At 49.5% G+C, this 21,587-nt stretch overlaps 1 protein-coding gene across 3 annotated transcripts in view; it reads left to right on the top strand.

The window, feature by feature from the left end:
* Nucleotides 1-21,587, top strand: part of PCBP3 (poly(rC) binding protein 3) — a 96,876-nt gene that overhangs the window by 34,565 nt on the left and 40,724 nt on the right. For all 3 annotated transcript variants that reach the window (XM_008581108.1, XM_008581107.1, XM_008581106.1), the window contains exons 2-5: nucleotides 10,147-10,301; nucleotides 12,419-12,442; nucleotides 13,398-13,430; nucleotides 13,813-13,929. In XM_008581108.1, coding sequence (XP_008579330.1) covers nucleotides 10,147-10,301; nucleotides 12,419-12,442; nucleotides 13,398-13,430; nucleotides 13,813-13,929 — 329 coding nt within the window. The remainder of the gene's footprint in view (nucleotides 1-10,146; nucleotides 10,302-12,418; nucleotides 12,443-13,397; nucleotides 13,431-13,812; nucleotides 13,930-21,587) is intronic.

Genomic DNA, 21,587 nt, shown 5'->3' with positions numbered 1-21,587 from the left:
TTGCTTTTCTTTTTCTAGATTTTTAAAGCAATAGCTTAGATTATTGATTTGAGATTTTTTTCTTTTCAAATGTATGCATTTTGTGCTACAGATTTCCCTCTTCTCACTGCTGTAGTTGTGTCCCACAATTTTTGATATGTTGTATTTTTATTTTCATTCAGGTCAACATATTTTTGATATCCCTTGAGATTTCCTCTTTGACCCATGGATTGTTTAGATGTGTGTGTGTTTAGTTTCTAAGTGCTTTGAGATTTTCCTGTTATCTTTCTATTATCGATTTCTAGTTTGATGCACTTGTGGCCAGAGAGCAAATGATTTCAGTTCTTTTTGAGGTTTGTTTTATTTCCAAGAATATGGTCTGTCTTGGTTTATATTCTGTGGGTGTTTGAAAAGATGTGTTCTGCTGTTACTGGTTGGAGTGTTCTGCAAATATTGATTAGATCCCATTGGTTGATGGTGGTGTTGAGTCTTTCTGTGTCCTTGCTGATTATATGCCCAGTTCTTTCAGTTGTTGAGAGAGGATGTTGAAGCCTTCAACTATAATTATGGATTTTTATATATTTTTTTTCTTTCTCTTCACATGCTTTGCAGCTCTGTTACTTCACTTATATATACTTAAAATTGCTATTGCTTCTTCATGGATTTTTATTATTATATAATGTTCTTCTTTGTCTCTGATAATTTTCATTGCTCTAAAATCTATTCTACCTGATATTAATATAACCATTCCTGTTTTCTTTTGATTAATGGTTATATGATATATCTTCTACCATTAGTTTGTTTTTGATCTGTTTATATTGTTCTATTTGAAGTGGGTTTCTTGTAGACAACATATGGTTGGGTCATGCTTTTTAATCCACTCTGCCAATCTCTGGTTTTTAATTGGTATATTTAGACCATTTACATTTAAAGTAATTATTGAGATGTTAGGGCTTAAGTTTGCCATTTCACTTTTTTAATTTTCTGTTTGTTCTATTTTTTGTTTCTCTGGTTTTAGTTTAGTTTTTTTTTCCCCTGCCTTCCTGTGTGCTACTGAACTTTTTTGTAGAATTCCTTTTTAATTTATTAATAGTGTTTTTGAGTGTACCTCTGCATAGATTTTCTATTCTTAGTGGTTGCTTCAGGTATTATATTATATATGTATGTAGATATATATGTGTATGTGTGTGTATATGACTTATCAATTCTGCTGTTGCAAACATTTTACTAGTTTGAAGGAAAAGTAGAAACCTTAGCTACCTTTACAATTTTTTACCCTCCCCCACTTATAATTGTTTTAAATTTTTCCTATACATATTACTCACAACTGACAGTGCTATAATTTTTGCTTCAGCCATTAAGCATGATTTAGAAAACTTAACAGGAATGTGAAAGCCTACTGCATTTGCTCATGTTTTTACTTACCGTGTTCTTCCTTCCGGACCCAAATTTCTTCTTTATCATTTCACTTCTGTTTAGAAGACTTCCTTTAGCCATTCTCCTAGGGCAGGTGTGCTGGCAACAAGTTCTCCTAGTGTTCCTTCTTATGTGTATGTCTTCGTTTCTCCATCCCTCCTGAGGACTTCTTCCACTGGATGTGCACTTTCAGGTTCACAGTTCTTTCCTTTCCAGCACTTGAAAACACTGCGCCCTCCTCTGTGGCTTCTATGGCCTCTGACAAGAGATCCGCTACCATTAGGTTGTTTTCCTCTTGTAGGGAAGGCATCATTCCTTCTGATTCTTTCAGGAATTTTTCCTTGCCTTTAGCGTTAGACATTTGACTATGATATGTGTTCGTGTGGATTTATTCAGTTTATCCTGTTTGGGGTTTTCTCAGTTTCTTGAATGTATAGGTTTATACCTTTTGCCAAATTTGGCAAGTCTTAGCCATTATTTCTTCAAGAGTCTTTTCAGCTCCATCCTCCCTGACCCATTCTCTTTGTCCTCTTTTTTCTGGGACCCCCAATAACATGAATGTTAGATCTTTTCTCATAGTTGCACTGGTCTCTGAGGCCCTGTCCTTTTTCTTTTTTTTTTCCCCCAGTCTGTTTTCTCTCTGTTTTCAGATTGGGTAATTTCTGTTGTTCTGTCTTTCAGTTCACTTATTCTGTCCTCTGTCCCCTCCATCCTGTTACTGTATTTTCCAGTTCTATAATTCCCATTTAGTTCTCTCTGTCTTCCATTAGTTTGGTGAGAATTTCTGTTTCTCTGCTGAAACATCCTATTTTTTCATGTGTTGAAAGAGTATTCTTAATCGTTCACAGAAGCACTTTTATGATGGCTGCTTTAAACTCTTTACCAGGTCACCTGACATCTCTGTCATCTCAGCGTTGGTGTCTGTGAATCGTCTTTCATTCAGTTTGGGATATGTCAGGTTCTTGGTATGACAGGTGATTTTCTGCTGAATCTGGGCATTTGGAGTATTATGTTATGAGACTCTGGGTCTTATTTAAACCTTCTCTTTTAGCTGGCTGCTTCTGTTATTGCTGCAGCAGAAGAAAGAGGAAGGAGGTCCAAGTCCTTCACTCAGCCTCTGTGGATACCCCAACAGAGATGAGGGCCCCTGCCCCTGACTCAGCCTTCCCTGATACCACCACACTGTGGGGTGCAGGCCACCTCTTTGCAGCCTGCAAGGGTGGATGTATCGGCTCCCCACTTGGCTTTTGCTGCATGAGGACAGGGTTGGGGGATGCAGTTTCTTCTGCGGTGTGTGGCTGGAACAGAGGAGTTACTGTCTAAGTTTTCAGTCTTGCTGGGCTATCTCTCTCCTGATCCCTTGACTGGAGAGAGCAGACTTTTGTGGGGCTCTTTTTCATTCTGTTCTGTTGGCATTTCTAGTTTGCTGGCTTCTTCACCTCTGAGTCTGATATACACAAGGCAAGAAGAAAGCCATTTTTGCCATGGTGTCATTGCTGGGTCCCCTGGGTCTCAGGTGGTCTTCCTCTCTAAACATTCCAGTCCTCCACGTTTGTCATCTGTGTGATGTCCAGGCGGAAGAAAGCCGTTTTTGCCATGGTGTCATTGCTGGGTCCCCTGGGTCTTAGGTGGTCTTCCTCTCTAAACATTCCAGTCCTCCACGTTTGTCATCTGTGTGATGTCCAGGCTTTTTGGTTGCTTTGCTCCCATCAGCAGCAGTGGGCAGTGGCAGTGGCCTCAGCAGCAGGACTGGCATCTCCCTGTGGAGAAGTCAGGATCTCAGCCATGCCAGTCAGGTGTTTTCTCAGACTGCAAGTGAACGAGGTGGTGGCCAGCTCCAGTGCTGTAGCCTGGAAGAGGTCAGGGTCAGCCCTGGGCAAGGTAGCTAGCTGCCTGACCCCTCATCTGAGGCTGGAACTTCTGTTTGCCTGAGAACAGGGGTGTCAGTCCTAGGATTTCTCTATGTTGTTCCTGCAGTCGCCATAAGGTTGGTGCTTGAGTTGTCCCTGCATGGTATCCTCAGGCAGGCCCATGGCCCTTTTTGATCAAGGATCCCAAGAAAAGCTGTGCTTGGAAGCCCTTGAGACAACATGGGAAGCAGAATGAAGGCTTGAGTTATGGCCGGAGCCTTCCAGCTCACACAGCATCCCAGAGGCTGAGCAAGCGGTCACCCAGGGAGGGTCTCCCAGCTTCTTGTCTTCCCATGGGGCAGGTGACTAGAAGGTAGCAGCACCCTGGTAAGCTAGTACCATCCTATGTCCACACCCAGAAATATCTTCCAGTGTCCAAGGATTTCTAAGTCCCCTGCCTTGGGCCTGCAGCCAAAGGCACTCCTTGTTGATGTGCTTCTCAATGCTGGTCTCACCCCGCCTGATGAGAGCAGCATCCCATACAGTTGGGACACCCAGAGCAAGTATTGCACACCTGCACAGGAACCAGAGGTAGACAAGACTCTTGGGAATCATGCTTTCTCAAGAGGAGAAGTTAGTGGTAGGGTCTGGTGATATGTCTCGATGGCAACATACACGTCTCGTTAAGGTCCCAACTTCTGTGCTTGCACTAGATACAGTCCAGGGTCATGAAGAAGTAGAAGGAGAGGTACTGATGGCTGTGGGGACCCACACAGTTGTTTAGCCTGGTGCAGTGTTGAATGCCTTCAGTACACACCTGTCGCAGCCGCAGCAGTGGTGTCTCCAGGCTGGCTGAGGGTAAAGGCAATATCATCCTGCCCTGCTGCCACTCACTGACACCCCTTCCAGCCCGACCCACCACAGTGCACCACCCACAGTGCCAGCCAGTGGACCCAGACCTGCTGCCAGCCCATCCCATTGTGGGTTCTGAGTGAAAATCAAATGAATGGATATATTTACACGCATTGGCAATGTCTATACATGTGGTGATGATAAGGTGCACATCAAGTGCCCTTATATGTTGTTTTCTGAATGTGCCTTTATGAACTTAGCTCAACCCTGCCATAAAAATAAGTAAGTGAATAAATAAAAGAACCTTCTTTCTGACTCCTGCACTGTTTCCTGACTGCATCTGTGTTGGTGTCATAATCTGGGGTCTGTTTCATCTTTAGAGACAAAGAGGGATGGGGGGGTGGAAGCTCAGAGGGGCTTTGGGGAGCTGGCTGAGTGGAGAGGGGAGTGTGGTTATCTAATGCAACTCCCAGCCCCCTGCTGCCAGGGATGGCAGCACAGAGACCACACCCTCTGGTTTATTTGCCCTCTGACTGGAGAAGGATCATCAAGTCATATCAAGCCTGAGCTGCACTTAGCTGTCAGGACTTTCTCCTCCACCTCCTCCTAATACCTCGGTTGCAAAGATGGCCCAGACGTGGATGCAGCACCTGTGCTTCCTGGGCAGGTGTGGCTCAGATCGGCCTCAGAAGAAATAAGAAGCAGGACATCTGGTCAGCAGTCGAGATGAGCAGTGAGGCAAATGTGGAGACTCCATCTGGTCACCCTAGTGACGTATTTACTTCTCCCCACCTAATGTCTCAGTGCCCCATAGCTGTCCTTGCTCTCCCACCTTCCAGAACCTCCTCTTGGGAGAGGACTGTCAGTGGTGTTTAGAGACCGCAGGAGTTTCAGGCCTGACTGCATCTTTCACTAGCTTTGCGATTTCGAACAGTCCCTATCTTACTCTCCTGCCGCAGTCCATGTGGAAATATTCTGAAATAGCTACAAGCAAGTCTTTGTTACTGTAAGTACTACTCCGCTTTGGGGCCCATGTACATCCGTCTGAGGCAATAGCATTCTCAAGGGGAAAACATTTTCACTAGTGTCCCCAAGGGAAGAACATGAAGATTTCATCTAGACATGGGGATTATGATCTCCCAAAGTTCTCTGCAATGTGGTATTAGAGAGCAAATACTTTTGAAAACCAGGGGAGCTTTGACAAGTAAATGAAGCATTTGAAGTCCTGTTTGCCCTGCCTAGGAGTTGAGACCTGCTCCAATCAACCATTCCCCTTCCTCAGAAACGCTCAGCACAGAGCCATAGGTCCCTGTGTCGAGTCCCTGCCTCCCTGACCTCAGTGCCTGACCTGCACCAGGGCAGCCAGAGCTCTTCCTCAGGACATTACAGACTTGAACTGAGTCTGTCCCTCACGGGGATGTTGCTGCAGCCATGTCCTGCAGGCTCTTCTGCCACAGGAGGGAGCAGAGCCAACATGTCAAGAGAGGCAAATGTGAGAAACGGGGAACGTAGGGGCTCCCATCCCTGGTTCATGTTCACGCAGCCCAGTTGCCACTACACTTCTTTTAGAATAGTCAGAATGAAAAAGACTGGCCAACCAAGTGTTGGCAAGGCTGCAGAGGAGCTGCAGTTCTCTGCACTGCTGGTGGGAGTGTAAAACAGTACTGTACAAGAGTGTTTGGCAGTTTCTTTAAAAGTTCAGCATGAGCCTACCACATGATCCAACTACTCCACTCATAGGTATTTACCTACTTCAGGAGTAAAAGCTACTTCCACATGAAGAACGGTGCAGGGATGTTCATAGCCGCTTGATTCATCCTAGCCCAGAACTGGAAACAGTCCAAATGTTCTTCAGTGGGTAAGTAGGAAAACAGATTGTGGTTTCTTCATGCAATGGAATTCTACGAAACCGTTAAAAGAAATGGACTGTTTATACACTCAACAACATGGATACTATCTTCAAAAAATACTGAGTAAAAGAAGCCAGACAAAAAAGAATACGTATTATATGATTCTATTTATATAAACTCCTAGAAAGTCCCAGAACCTATAGCAATAGACAGCAAACAGGAGGTTGTTTGGGGACAGTAGTGGGTGGAGCACGAAGAGGGACTGCAGGGAACTGCTGTGTGTTCCCTGCTGTGAACGTGCTGCGGCGGTGGCTCTGGTGTCTGCACATGGCCAGACTTATCCCATGGTGGACTTTAAGAATGTGCAATTTATTAATCGTCAGTTATGAAAGGCTATGGAACATACTTATCCCTTATCCAGGGGATAAGTGTGAATCAGCCTGTGCCACTGCTGGGTGCAGGTCCCCTTCACCATGCAGGCTGACTTTTTCCAGGGGTGCCCAGCCCACCTGGTGTAGCCCTTCCCCCACTCGAGCCGTCTCATTCTGTTCCCCTCCTGCCCACTTGTTGTGGCCTCACTGGTCTCTTTCCTTTGTCCTAAGCACACTGGTGCAACTCGGGCTCCCTGGAAGAAGCCCCTGCCAGGGAGGAGGAAATAGGCGTGGGCTGCATGGCAGGCCCAGAAGAGCCACAGGCACCTGGACGAGGTGGTCCCAAGGGGCTGACTCAGAGGTTGTCTGCTGACTGCTCTCCCAGCCACTGGGGCAACACATCCTTCCTCAGAGGTCTCTGCACCTTAGGGCCTTTACACTGTCGTCCTCACTGCCTGGGTGCTGAGGCTGGACAGCTCTGTCTCCTACATGGAGCCCTCAGAGGGCCCTTGGTCACCCTGCCCCCTGACCACCCAGCCCCCATGCCACGTTCCCTGTCTCTTCAGCCTGTGTGTGTCTTTGAGGCACTTTCACTGTTTGCCTTGTCTCCACCAGCACTGTCTCCAGTTCAGTGCCACACAGTCTGGGAGGGAGCCTCCAGGAAGTGCCATGGTGGAGCACAGATGGAGCTGGGGAAGGGGCCAGTGAGTGCAGAGGGGCCTCCGGAAAGAGGAGGGGCAAGTGAGAGTGTTCACCCTCAGGGCCTGTGGCAGTGGAGGATCTGGAGGATGCAGACGTAGGCTTCACTCAGAGAGGACAGGAAGACAGTGGCAAGGTTTTCTGAGCAGGGAAGGGGCCAGGTCTGAGTTCCTGGTTAGAGGCATCACTGGTTCCCTGTGGGAGTGGAGGGAGGAAGGGAGGGCAGGTGGCAGGGTGTGGTAGGGGGGAGGGGCCAGAAAGTCTTCAATCCTGCATCCCCATCCCCGTTGCAGGTTGAGCCATTGGGATTTGTTAACGAATGGGATGGGGGTGAGAGAGGGAGGCAGGAGTGCTGAGCAGGACAGAGGACGGCGGGGACTGGTAGCCTGGAGCTCCACTGGTGGAACAAGTTGGCCACAGCCTGCTGCCCCTGGGAGTCCAGGTGCAGGGCGTGTTCAGGGCTGAGGCACATCTGTGGGTTGTGTCTGCCAAGGCAACACTTAAACCATGGACTGGATGGCTCCCTGTGCATGTGCAGAGGGGAGGCCTCAGCCCCCGCAGGGGCTGACCGTGCCTGGTCCTCCTCTTCCTCCCACTAAATGAGCTAAAAATACATTAAATCCCCAGCACTGAAGAGAATGGAGGGAGGAGACCTCGATGGATGGGAGAGACCTTACCGTTTCTAGAATGGTGGTGCAGTGGAGGGATGAGCAGAGTGGGGTTTTATCCTGAGGGGCTGCTTGCCTTTGGATGACTGTGGCCAGGGCAGTGGGCTACTGCTTCCTACTGAATTCCACTTTAACCTTTTATTCCTCAGTAGCCCACGAAGCTGCCCCTGGACTCTGGGTGGACGGGTCAGTGTGAGCTGGGAAGGAGCAGAAGTGGCCTCCTGATATAGGAGCAAGGCTGGGACACTCTCGAGGTCACCATGGAGGAACGGGTGCCTGAGGGACAGCATCTGGACTCATAGAGGAAGGGCCACAGGCCTTGTCCACCCCATGCCTGCCAAGAGGTCTGTGGCTGTGGGAGCTGCCGGCTGGAGCAAGGTGTTTTCCCCAGGTTTCAGGCCACTGAGTCACAGGTGACCTGTGCCACTACGCAGAACATCTCCTCCTTCCCAGTTGACAGAGGACATTTTGACAGCTTTCTGTGCGCTCATGAGAAGAAAGGCACTGCCTGCACAGCAGCTCGTTGGGCACATGACTGATGAGTGCTGACAGCCTGGAGCCCCGAGCACTCCTGGCGCGAGCTGACCCACTTTCTCCTCCCTGGGCTGACACGCTTGCATAACAGATGGCCGCAGGCCCTGCTGTCCCCCTGCAAGAAGGAGATATTTGCAATTAAAAAGGAAGCACGAAGCCCCAGACTGGCCATGGTGTGATCCAGTTCGTTGGTGCAGATACACAGACCTTTAAAAAGGGCTTTGCTGGGCTATGACAGGGCATCTGGTTAGGCACAAGTGGGGCTTACTGATGCCACTCCTATCACTTGAGCTGGATGCTGTCCTCTCCTTCCTGAGCTCTTCTCTGTGGGTGCCCTACTTAGTCAAGTGTCCTGAAGGGATCGTGTGAACCACGCTGTTTAGCAGAACTTTCTGCGGTGATAGAAATGCTTTATCTGTGATTTTCCATATAGGCCCCTGCACAGACACATGAGGCTATTTATTTAGCATTTAAAAGGCAGCTAGTGAATTTTTAGTTTTCAGTTTTAGTGAATTTTTATGTAAATAGCCACATGTGGCTGGTAGCTACCTTATTGGACACTGAAGATAGAGAACATTACTATGTAAAGATGATTTTTAAAAATCCTCTTTCCTATGTAAAATCCTTCTTAAATTTTATGTAAAAGTGCTGTGTTAAAATCCTTGTTATTCAGAAAGTGTCATTTTATCACAAATAATAATTAGAACTAACAATTTGAGATTGCTAATGAAATACAAGTGTGTAATAGTGTGTCATTTCAAGAATGCACATGTGCATGCATAGCTGTCACTGTGGGCTCTGTCTATCACCAGAGGCTGCTCTTTGGGAAGTATCTCCTCCCATTCATCTCATAAGTACCTGGAATATGCTCTGTTCCTGTGCTTTACAAGGGTACCTCAAAAAGTTCACGGGAAGATTTGTATCATCTTTCAATTCTGTTTTTCCATGAACTTTTTGAAGTACCCTCATATTTTTTTTTTCTTTTAGCATATTTTTAGCAGAGATGTTTTGTTGAGGAAAAAATTTTTGCCATGACTTGTAACCAATAGTCTCTCCTTCTGGTGGATCGAGTCATCTGTGCAGGGTGACAGGCAGCCCAGCTGCCACAGGGGTGGACACACATGGGTTCCACAGGACTTGTTTCCTGCAGGATTTCATTAGGCATGTGGCGTGGATTTCTGTTTATTGAAGGACTAGGTGTGGAACTGTGTGGGAGGAACTCACCGTGCACCCTCTGTTCCTCTGAGGGCTTCCATGACTACCTCCTTTATCATTCTGGCAGCTCCACCCACCTCTCAGGTACACACCTGGGCAGGTTGCATGCAGAGCTTCTGGAGGCCTGTTGTGCTCTCTGCCCTGTGGTCCACCGGGACACCCCACCCTGAGCCTCATGTGGATCCCCAGGGTCCAGGACCCGCACCACACACACATCCCCCCAAACCAGCCCTTCCTCTGTCCACTAAGCAGCACTGTACTGTGGAAACCTTGTCACCACTGCTGCCACTGCTGCTGCCCACGTACCCTTTCCATGACCGATAGGAGAGACTTGCGTAGCTGCAGACGCTGGCTATGGGAACATCACGTTCCCAGGGCTTTATTGGGATGACTCCTCTCACCCTTGGCTTCTGAGAAAGGTGCTCCTGTGACTCATTACTGATGTGGAAACTGAGGCCACAGGGTTGGAATGACCTGCCCAGGGTCCCATGGTTAGTCAGCTGTGGGCCAGGATCCAGCCCTGGTGGGCTCGCCCCAAAGTCCATCCCTTGAACTTCCGTGACTCCCATGCCCCCAGTAGGTGAAGCTCACCAGCATGTCGTGGTAATCGCAACAGCATCCCATGCCCGGCGGTGAAACCAGGATACCTGCAGATGGGCATTGGCCATCAAAGTTGTTCTTGGCTAGCAGCAGCTGTGTCCTCTCTTTCCAGGTGACGCCATCTGGGCCCCATCTGTCCTTCCTTATAGCACCCTCAGCACGTTAAGCCACCACCCCCAGCCGCATTTTGGGAGAAAGATGGAGTCCAAGGTCTCAGAAGGTGGCCTGAACGTGACCCTGACTATCCGCCTGCTGATGCATGGAAAGGTATGGAAAGCAGGACAGAGAGCCACAGAGAAGGGGGGGTCATGCCCACCACTGGGGTCCAAACTTGCAAAGCAGTTCCAAGTACAGTCCAAATTACATTTTGGGGGAACCTGCACTGATTACCTTAGTGTGTGTTCTCTGCACAAAAGGACATTCCCTTGCATGTCCACCACACATCCCCAAAGTCAGGGTGTTCACATCATGCACTCCTGCCCTTGATAATGGGGTCTCCAGGCAGAACCACGCGCAGCACTCCCTCACTATCTCTCTTTAGTCTCCGTCAATCTGGAGACTTTCATTTTGAAAGTGGCCGTCCAGTGTTTCTGTGGAACATCCCTCACGTTGACCTCATCTGGTGCCCCCCGCTGTTGGCAGAAGTGCCACAGCAGCTTCCCTGTCACTGCCCAGATCTCACTGCACCCCATTCCTGGTGGAGGTTGCATGGGTCGCATGGCGGGTGATGCCTGCCAGGCTGCACCAAGAGCTGCTTCTCCTGCCTTGTCAGCAGGACATCACTGGCAGGGAGAGATGTAGAGGCTATCCAAATGTGCCACATGTCACCAGACGCTCAGCACATGCACGTATCACTCACTCATATCTTCTTGGATGCAGGGTTTGCTCTTTTGTCCCATGGGCTGTGGTCCCATGACTGTCAGGGTTTATTTTGATGTGCATGCTGCCCATGACATGGCCAGCTTCTCAGTCCCCATCCTCTCACAGTCTCACCTTTCAGCACAGATGCTACTCATGCCCGTCCTGTCTTTTCCTGTCCCGTTCCTGGCTCAGCCGTTTTTCCAAGAGCCCCGACTCCTGTGAGTGGACAGGAATGTCTGGAAGCCAAGACTGGGGCATTGCGTGTCTCTCTGCTTCTCACCGATTGCAGGTCCAAGACAGAGCTAGGGAGTGTACACATAGGCCACACATGTTTACATGACACTCATCCCACTTTCATCTCTCTGTGTGTAGCCCTGAGGCGCACACCTCTAGCTCCGGCCCAACAGCACAGGCCTCATCCTGGGTCCTTTGTCTCCTGTTTTTTCATGAGAAACCCAGCTCCCAGATCTGCCTGTGGTCTCCTGCCAGGGAGGCTGGCAGAGGCTCTGGGCTCCAGCACCTGTCTCACTGGCGCATCCTAGATTTCCAGGAGACCTGCCCTCCTCCCTGGGGCGGAGGTGGTGCTCACACCCAGAACATCCGTTTCTGTGATGGAGCCAGAACCACCTAGCTTTCCTTCTCCTGACTAAGTGTCGGAAGCCAGGCATGCACCAGGGGTAGGGCTCTCTGTGAGGTCAGTTACACGGTCCCCACCTCCAGCAGCAACAGGCATCACCACACTCCATGGGAGGGGAGGGTGCCCTCATGACTCATGACGGGGTGGGGGAGGTCACTACATCCTGCCCAGCTGCCGCATGCATCCACAGCCCCTGCCACACACACCCTCCTGCCCAGCCTCAGCAGACGAGGGCCTTCCCCAGGAACATTGTCACTGCTGAGGACTTGGTTGTACTAAGGGAAATGAGTCAGATTTTGAAGGATGTCATTCTCTGCAGCTAGACGCCAGGCCTGGCCTTACCTTGAGTGACATGCTGTCAGAGCACCTGTCTGGGTCTATCCTGCTGGGTAGGGAAAGGCTGTGGCCGCCTGGCCCAGCTGGGAGTGCACATCCCAGAACCGTCCCGGGCCTGACTTCACAACTGTGGTGGCATGTTCCACCGCTTCTCTGAATATTCTACTTTCTGAAAATAAGTCACAGAGCAATAACAGTGCTAAATTTTATATCACAGACTTGGGGAGATTTTATTTTTCGTGTATTTCCTGTGGGGTTTCCTTGAGGCCTTAAGTGCATTAGGGGTGCCTCCTGAATTCTCTCTCTGGAGAGCAGCTGGTGTTCTGCAGGCAGCGTCAGTCAGAGTCAGCTCCGTCCCTGCGCTTGGTCAGGTGAGTGGCCCCTTTATAGATGGCCCGGCTTGGACACTTCCCTCGTGACAGACTCTAACATCTCTCCTCCTCACTCATATTAGGAAGGTAGACAGGAGAGTCCATTTGCAAAGTCTGTTCCAGATTTTTTTTCTCCTTCTGCTGTATGACATCATCTTTTTGTGATTTTATTCCTACAGGAAGTTGGAAGCATCATTGGGAAGGTAATTATTGAATGAACTCTCTGCCTTCCTTGGGGTCTCTGTTAGGGGACAGTGAGGGCGGTGGCAGCCCCCAGTGCTGGGAAGTGTGGTTGTCACAGCCCTGTCAATGTCCTCTCCTGGCATTCAAGCTGCACCACGTGGAAGCTGGTCCTGGCTCTGTGGGAGCAAAGGGGAGGCATCCTCCCTCCATCCTGCCCTAATAAGACCCCAGCTAGTCCCCTGGCAGCCCCCCTACCCACTGCTTTGGTGGCCAGTCCTTTATTGCAGGTTTGAGACCCCACTAAGAATTATTTTGCTTGTATTCTTCAGCAGGCTGTGTAACCTAAGCAATCTCCAGTGACTGATAGTGAAGGGTAATGAATCCTCTTTATGTTCCCATTCTACAATAAAAGACACGTTTCCAAGGGGGGAAAGTAAGAGACAATTTGGAAGTCTGCTGCCTGTGGGGAAGGAGAGGCTGCCCTCTGCCTTGGTCACATTTAGACCATCTCTGGGGGTCCCTGGTGTCCCTTTCCTCCATCATCCTATCTCATGGGGGTGCCTTCAACTGTTTATCATCCGGGCTCTTTCTCACAAGAGCTTCAGGGGGTGCCTCGAAGGGTCAGCACCATGAGAGATGGGGGTGACTAGGATCCCTGTGCAGCTGTGCCACACACCTTGTGGACCAGACCCATCCTGCCCCCTGGATAAAGTGCCATGGTTGGTGTGACGAGTCAGGGCAGATCCCGCCCCACCCTTGCCAGCTGTGTGCCTCAGTTTCCTCACCCGAAATGGCCACAAGGGGAGGTGAGAATGGAGTTTGACCTGCACAGTGCAGAGGCTGGCTGGCTGGCCCGATACCAGCTGGGGGCACAGCTGTGAGTGCTGGCGACAGGCAGCTCCGGGTACCTCATGAGTCTTTCCTCAGTGGGGCCATGAGTGACACCTTCTCCTTGTTGTCTAAATCTTTTTCCAGAAAGGAGAGACTGTGAAGAAGATGCGGGAGGAGGTGAGTGTGGCCTGCCCTGAATGACATTCTGCTTCCAGGCAGGTCAGGATGCTCAGGCCAGGAGGGTCTCAGCTGGTGCTGTTTGCGGCCCTCGCGGCCCTGCTGCAGTCCTGCCTGTGCTCACAGGGGTGGCAGGGTCTCTGCCGGGCGTGAGTGGTGAATGCAGTGCACCTGGAGTGGTGCAGGCCTTCTGTACTTCCCTGTGCAGGGAAGAGATCACTTGGATTCTTCTTGCTAATTGAAATTCCTCCCTTTTTGGGAGATTACTGAAAAGATTACTGTTGAAAGATGAGGTGGCCAGTCGGGGCCAAAGCTTGTGTTTGCATTGATGGAGCGAGTGGCTGTGATCTGGTTGCTGGGGTCTGCTCTGCTCTTGTCCTAGAGTGGTGCGAGGATCAACATCTCAGAAGGAAACTGCCCAGAGAGAATCGTGACCATCACGGGCCCAACGGATGCCATCTTCAAGGCCTTTGCCATGATCGCGTATAAGTTTGAGGAGGTGAGGTGGGCGGGCCTGGTTCCAGCTGTCTCCACGGGCCCCTTCTCCCCTGAATCTGGAGTTGGGGCAGCCCAGCTACACAGGCTGCCCTGCTCAGCCACAGGCTCCTCTGGGCTCCTCCTACCTCCTTGGCCTCCCAGGAACCTCCTGCTCCGTCCTTCCCACTTCCTTCCCAGCTTGCGTGTGTTGGAGAAGCCCACCTCATCACGTTTCTTCAGACCCTGCCCCCAGAGCACCACGCACAGCCTCAAAACACCCCACACCTTCCACCCAGGGCACACAGCTGCCCCTGACCCTTGTACTGCACTCACACCTACAGCATCCAGCCAGCAGTGCCCTCAACAAAGCCCTGGCTGGCATGACCCTGGTCCTCAGCCACACCCACCCACAGCAGCTGACCTCCCCCAGGGAGAGCTGATGTAGTTTGGCTTAGTGTGGGCAGATAAAGGTGGAGAGACAGACATGTACACTTGCATGCTGGTGCATNTGGCTTAGTGTGGGCAGATAAAGGTGGAGAGACAGACATGTACACTTGCATGCTGGTGCATATAAGTATGTATGTGTGTGTGTGTACATGGTACTTCTGTGTTCTTCTCTCAGTGAGTTGAATCTTAATGTTGGCTTAGTGTGGGCAGATAAAGGTGGAGAGACAGACATGTACACTTGCATGCTGGTGCATGTAAGTATGTATGTGTGTGTGTGTACATGGTACTTCTGTGTTCTTCTCTCAGTGAGTTGAATCTTAATATTTTTATGTGTTTCCATTTTTTTTAATCACCAGAAGTTAATTAGAGATGCATTTCATGTTTTTTTTCAAAGGAGTGATCAAGCTGGAGAGTAAATTTTTCTGTCAGAAATGTCCATCACGGCCTGTGCCAGTGAGCTGAGACTGATCTGTCTCCGTGTGGGGCAGAGGTGGTGTCATAGGTAGCTCTGCCAGAGCCAGGGAGAGGCTTCCCACAGGCTTTCCTGTTTGTGTGACCTCTGCCAACAGGAGCACTGTGCCGGGGGTTCTTACAAACAGCGAGTCGGCAGCTCCTCTCAGCAGGTACCTGGACAGTCAAGGGCGAGGTGCCAGTCTGAGGCAGACATTACCAGGTGTCCTGGCCCCAACGAAAGCAGTGTCTGGTAGAGTCACGTAGAGACCTGGGAAAAGTCACTACTGGTGACGCAGAGCTGGACTCGAGGCCTTACATTAGCTGGGTGACAATTTGGTTCTTCGTTAGTCTCTCCTAGGTGGTAAGTATTTGGCGCATTGCTTCATGAAAGTTGTTGATCTTAAAGTTATAATTACCTGGGGTCTGTTAACAGACTTTAATAACTGGTTATTTCTCTGGGAGAAAGGGACACTTGCAAAGTCACAGGTTGACTTTTTTAGGGTCAATTGTCCATGTAGACACAAGGGAAACACCATCAACTGTAATTCCCTAGGGTTTCATTTGATGAAATCAGAACTATCCAGAGATTTTTATCCTGGGGTCTAGGAATTGATAGCATATTGGTAGTTGGTAAGACTGAGGGCAGTGGCTGCTGTTTGGAATAATCTAAGAATGGCATTAGAATGAGTGTGTTCTGACCCAATAGCTATCATAAAGTGGGGAGAAAAGAGAAAAGGGGCCATTAGAAGTGGATGACAACGAGGGGTCTGTAGAAAATAAGAGGAAGAAGGACTGTTAGCAAGCAGATGAAAAACAGCAGAAATTAGGCAGGGGTCTTGGTGTGGCATCTGAGGTGGGGACTGTCTGTTGTCCATGGTCACCAACTTGCAATGAAGGTCTTGGATCACCTGTCTATTTCTGGAGAATGGCTACTTCTAGAGGATCTCTGAGAAATTCAGTTTGAGGTCCCCTGGTGGAGTAACTTTCCAGTTGTGTGGAATTCTGAATTGCTGTTTTAACTGTGAAGTGTGTGGCCAAGGATTGACTGCCTGGAGTTTCAGTGTTGTGTTTGTTGTTAAGAGTTGGGTAGTTAGGCTCCTTCCAGTGAGATTTAAGAGAAGCTTTTCTTTGATGTTTCTTCCAATAGACAACATCTCCTGTTTGAAGATCGTGAAGAGGACATTTGGGAGATTTTGTGGGATAGCACCTTAACCTGCTGGTGGTAGGCAGGGCATGGGGAGGCCCTTGCACTGTTTTGCCATCTCTGCCTGCAGCAGACACAGTCTGGCATCAAGGTGGAATCCCTAAAGGCATGGGCCCTCCAGTTGCCAACCCAAAGGGGATAACTGAGGTGTCCCCACAGGAGTGGCCTGCATGGCCATAGGGCTAGTAGGAGTACCTGAGGCCAAGGGACTCTGAGAGTTTTGATAATTTTAATTTAAAGATGCCATTGGTTCTTTCAGTTTTTCTAAAAGATTGTGGATGATGAGGACAGTGTAGTTTTTGAGTGAGGGTAATCACTCACTGAGGTCTTTTATAATGGCTCTGTGAAGTGTGCACCTTGACATTGGATGTAAAAGTTTGTACGCTCCAGGTTGGAAACAGAATCAAGCAGATTCTTAGCAACTTTAAGAGCTGTAGATTTTCAGAAAGGAAAACCTTCAACCCATCCTGAAAATAGACATACAATAACTAAAACATATTCAAACCCCATGGACAGCAGAAGCTGGATTAAGCCCATCTGATGGTGCTCACAGGGCCTGTGAGGTCTTGGTCCTGGGCCACGCCTCACCTCCAGGATCGGGTTGTTGATATGCAACATGTGGCCTGAAATAGCCTCAGATGTTTTTATAAAGTTTCCCACCAATGTGGATTTAAGATGCTCACCAATTGTCTATTTCATGATGAGCAGTTTCATGGACTGACCTAGCTTAATATCCATTTGAAATCATCTGGTACCACCCACAGCTATCAAGAAAACCAGAGATTGAGTGACAGGGACAGCCACATTTTCTCCAGTCTTCCTTTTCAACATCAGGAACTAAATGTTGGTATTTTGTAATGGCCTCTATGAATGCCTCCAGAGATCTATCCTTTGAGGGTTTAGATAGAAACATAACTTTTGTTAAAGAAGCTCACTCGGCATAATGATCTGCTAGAGCATTTCCTTCAAATTTGTGTTATCTCCTTTGGCGTTGGCCTCAGTCTTTATTATCAGCACCTCTCTAGGAAGTACGAGTGTATCTAAGAGTTCCTTAATGCCCTGTTCATGTTGCATAGGGTTCTAGCAGAGGTGAGAAACCCCTTTGTTTCTAAAGCTTCCCAATGTCCCGGCTGCCGCAGAAGCACGCCTGCCATCTGTGCATATGTACACTCGGGCCTTTGACTGGTTGACAAGCCCTGGTCAGTGCAGCAAGTTCTGCCGTCAGCTACCTCAGGGAGGGGACTGTATTCCAAAGGAGAGCTTAGATTAGTTGTAGCACTGTAGTCTGCTGGGGCTGTCATAACAAAATGCCACAGGCTGGGCAGCATGAGCAGCAGACGTTGATTCTCTCACAGTTCTGGAGGCTGGACGTGCAAGATCAAGGTGCCATGAGGGTTGCTTTCTCTTAAAGCTTCTCTCCTTGTCTTGCAGATGGCCGTCTTCTCACTGTGTCCTCACATGGCCTTTTCTATGTGTGTGTGTCTTTGTCCTAACTCCTCTTCTTATAAGGACACTAGTCAGATTGGATTAGGGCCCATTCTGATGACCTTATTTTACCTTGATTACCTCTGTGAAGGCCCCGTCTCTCAATACAGTCACATTGGGGATTCGGACTTCAACATGTGAACTTTAGAGGAACAGCTCAGCCCATAGCACATGCCTTGCTTGATGACCTCCAGTCTCAGTTTTGAGGTATAGTGTTAGGTCAGAGTGCTCAGCAAGAGTCTGCTGAGGCTGAGAGCAAGTAGATGGAACCCTTTTCACAGGCCTCCCTGTTATCTGAGCAAAATAGGAAATCATCTGCATGTTGTATCAGAACTAAGTCACCAGGGAGACTTAGGTCTTTTAAGTCTTGATTGAGGACCTGGGGAAAGAAGGAGGGGAATTCAGTGGCCCCCAGGGCGTGACCGTCCAGGTGTACTGTTGTCCTCCCCAGGGGAAAGAAGCAAGGTATTGACTCACCCGGTCCTGAGACACACTGGGAAAGGCAGAGTGCAGGTCCACTGCAATGAAGCAGGTGGCTTCCAGAGGGGTTGATGACAGGACGGTGTTTCGGTTAAGTCTGCGAGGAAGTGGGGGACAACAATTTTGTCAATGTCACCCATCCACTGTCTTTGCTGGCAGGCCAGGCATGCACCAGGGCCAGGCGGGCATGAGAAGACATGCATCTTCCCTATGCAGGCTTGGGTGCTTCCTCTGCTTCTGGAGCAAGGGGACAGGGGAGTTCTGGTACTACTTTAGTAGAGCCTGTCTGAAACTTAATAGGTGCTGCTGCAGTTATTTTGCCTATATCAGTAGAATTTCCAGCCCACTGAGTGTCAGGCACAGTGGCAAGGTCATTATCTGGGGTCTGTGTCCAACATAAAGAGGAGGCAAAGGTGCACTCAGAGCAGACACAACTTGCTTGTGAATAGAGGCACCCCAGGAAACAGTCTCTGATGTACATTTAAGGGTACCATTCCATTTTCAAGGGTGTCACAGCAGGATGGAATGTTTTCCAGACAGGGTCTGAGAGTTAAAGACTGGGAAATAAGAAGCGAAAATCTGCAGGTTATTTGAAATACTCCTGCGTGTGGGTGGTTGAGTAAAGTTGGCAGGTTTGACGTGGACAGAGTAGCCCCATGTCCATCAGAGATTGATGGGGACGGTCATCGATACCCTTAGTTTATTCGCCCTGAGGGTAAAGGTTGTGGCAGGGATGCTGGGCCCTCTTTTCCAGTCTCAGGGCACTCTCACTGATCTGAACTGAGAGTATCTCCTTTGTCTCGGTTTTTCTTTCTTAAAATGGGATCATAGCTGCAAACAGCCTTGTCAGAAGCTGGCAGGTTGGGGAATGCTGGGCAGTGAATCTGTTTGCACCCTGTCTCCTCTTTTCTCCCAAGCCCTCAGAATGTGCTGCCAGGCACCGTAGTTCAGCTAAAGGGCTGTCCTCATTCTAATTTCTGTTTTCAAATTAGGCTTAACTCTATGGACTAGGTGGGACCGAAGGGCTGCTCTCACATTGGCACCATCTTTTACTCCTGAATGTTGGCAGAAGGTGTTCTGTAGTCTGTCCTATAAGTTCCCGATAGTTTCATCTTTTCTCTTTTTGCATGATTGGTCCAGTCAATTTTTACTGGAAATGTTTTATATGTGGCTTTTAGGAGACTTTGCCATCCTTTGGGGCCTTTTTTTGACCCTCAGTCTTATTCGTGGAAAGAGAGTCAGGTTGATACAGTTCAGGTAACCCTGGGTCATATGTACCCAAAAGAATTCTAAGTTCTTCTCTTGATAGTTGCTGCTCTCATCTGGATTTAGGGAAATCCTTATATTATAGCTCTTAATTCAGCTCTGGTTCAAGGTTTAAATTCTGCAGTTGCCTATATTCCTGGCTCATGGTGGGATGGATTTTTACAGGCACCTGGTACTTGGGGGTCTTAGGAGAGTTGTTGGAAAGGTGGGGGGTGAAGTCGATGAAGGAGACAGATGGAAAGGACACGGGGAAGGGGCAAGCTGAATGTGGGGGTGCCAGAGGACTGATGGGGAGGGCTAATGAGACCCAAGTCTGGTAGGTTGTTGCCAGAGTCTCTCAAGTTGCTTATTAGCTTTGCCAAAGAATCTTTCAGTCAGCCTCTTTATAAAAATCAAAAAATGCTGCCTATTGGACCTGAGAAATATTTTTTCCCTTCTTTTTTAAGGCACCTCTCAAAGGAGCAATTCTATCAAGCCAGATGCTCCCCAGGGTGGCCACTGACAGCAAAAATCACCCTTGGTGAAGACATGCTGTTTAGAAAGACAGGTGCAAGGTTTAGCATGGAGGTGAAAATGCATTCAAGAAGGATTTTTCCTGCAGGAGGGGAGGATTTAGACTCAGACCACCCTGCAAGCGCCAGGAAGGTCCGCAAGGATGGAGTGATTATGTGCCCTACATCTTGGCCACCTCCAAACACAGAGCCTCCCTCAGCCCCAGCATGTGGAAAGCCAGAGGGCATACTCTCTCTGGGTCAGAAGCACAGCCTTGTCCATTTTCGTTGGTGACTCAAAGCAAAGCTCTTCCAGGTGGACACTGGAGCAGTGAGAACCACAGACCCACCAGCCTGTGAGCTCAGACCACAGGCCAGTGGTTCTCTTCTGTGACAGGTGCCACACAAGGCCGTCACACACAGCCAGCAAAGGGATGAAAAGGAGCGGCCACTGATAATGCCAAATAAAGAGGGACCAATACCAAAACCCAGGCATGAAACAGATAAACAGCCGAGGAGCTCGGCACAGAGGACAGAGTCCCGGCCTGTGTGGACGCCCATGTCCTCACAAGGCGCAGGGCTGCTGTGTGCCACAGCAGTGACAGGCAGTGCCCACGGGCCTCAGTGGGGCCTCTCCAACAAGTGGAAATAAACAAGGCTGTCCAACAAGACCAAACAGAGGCAGGTTATTAGGAGCTGGCCATGGCAAGGGGTCGGCTACCATCACCTGCGTAGGCAGACACTTTATAGAGGAAGCTTATCTCAGACAAGTGGAAGGGCTTCAGGTTTGTATGCCCTGGAAGCGGCTCACTAGGAGAGGGGCATCCAGGGGGTGGTTTAGGTGTGAATACCTGGCCTTTTCTAGTTGGTCCTGAGTCTTTGGCTGAGTCCTGACCATTCTGGGCTGTCACTGCAGAGGCTGTAATCACAATTTCCCTGTCCTGTGTGGCCTGGCTGACGTCCACTTGTATGCGCAGTCTCCGCATCCCGCCCACACGTGGCTGCCTCCCTGCATTGTCTGGGTGCAGCTCCTCTCCCCCGACCCGGTGCTGCGAGGAACAAAACCCCAGAGGCTTCCCCAGGGTTTCCATGCGGTGTAGTCACAAGGCCACAGTCTCTTGGCAACTTCCTTGTCTCTAACCCTGTTCATGAAAGCCCCTTAGGGGGACTCCCTGCCCTCCCAGCCAGCTCTCCTCTGGCCCCGGCTGTCTGCTGCAGGGACACCTTCTCTTCCTCCTCCATCTCTCTTTTCCTCCTGGATGTGGCACTTTGGGAATCATCTGTCAAGCTATTTTCCATAAGCTTGATATTTCCAGAAGGAAAATTGGCATTGTTTGGTAGAGAGTAAATTGTGTCATCATGAGTCATAACCTGGGATTGATGACAGGCACAAAGCTGTGAGGGTCACACACAGTGCAGGTAGAAAGCCTGTCTATGCATGCTGCAGTGGCCTCTGGCCTCCATGCAGCCCTGGCTTCCTCACAGTTGGGATGCTCCCTGTGGGGATGGCTGTAGGTGCCACCCACCCTAGTAAGTCACAAGCCCAAACCCTAAGCCCAGCTCTGTCTCCTGAGCATCAGAACCATGAGCCAAACAATCTGGCTGCCCAGGCAGGCCAAGTCCAATCCCACCCTTCATCTCACCCTTTGCTGTCCCCTCTCCTTTCTGGGATAGTGACACATCTCCTTTCCCCAGGCTGGACACCTGGACATCCTAGTCTGTCACCCCACCACCTCTTCCCCTACATCCCAGCCTCAGCTGAGCCTGGGGCATCAGACACAGCCCCCCACCAGTCTTCCACTTCAATTGTCCCCTTTCCTTAAACCAGCATTCACACTTCATGTGTCAGCCCTG

Source organism: Galeopterus variegatus, unplaced genomic scaffold, assembly GCF_000696425.1.
Source record: "Galeopterus variegatus unplaced genomic scaffold, G_variegatus-3.0.2 Scaffold2267, whole genome shotgun sequence".
Classification (NCBI taxonomy): Eukaryota; Metazoa; Chordata; class Mammalia; order Dermoptera; family Cynocephalidae; genus Galeopterus; species Galeopterus variegatus.
This window is presented reverse-complemented; position numbering and strand designations above follow the sequence as displayed.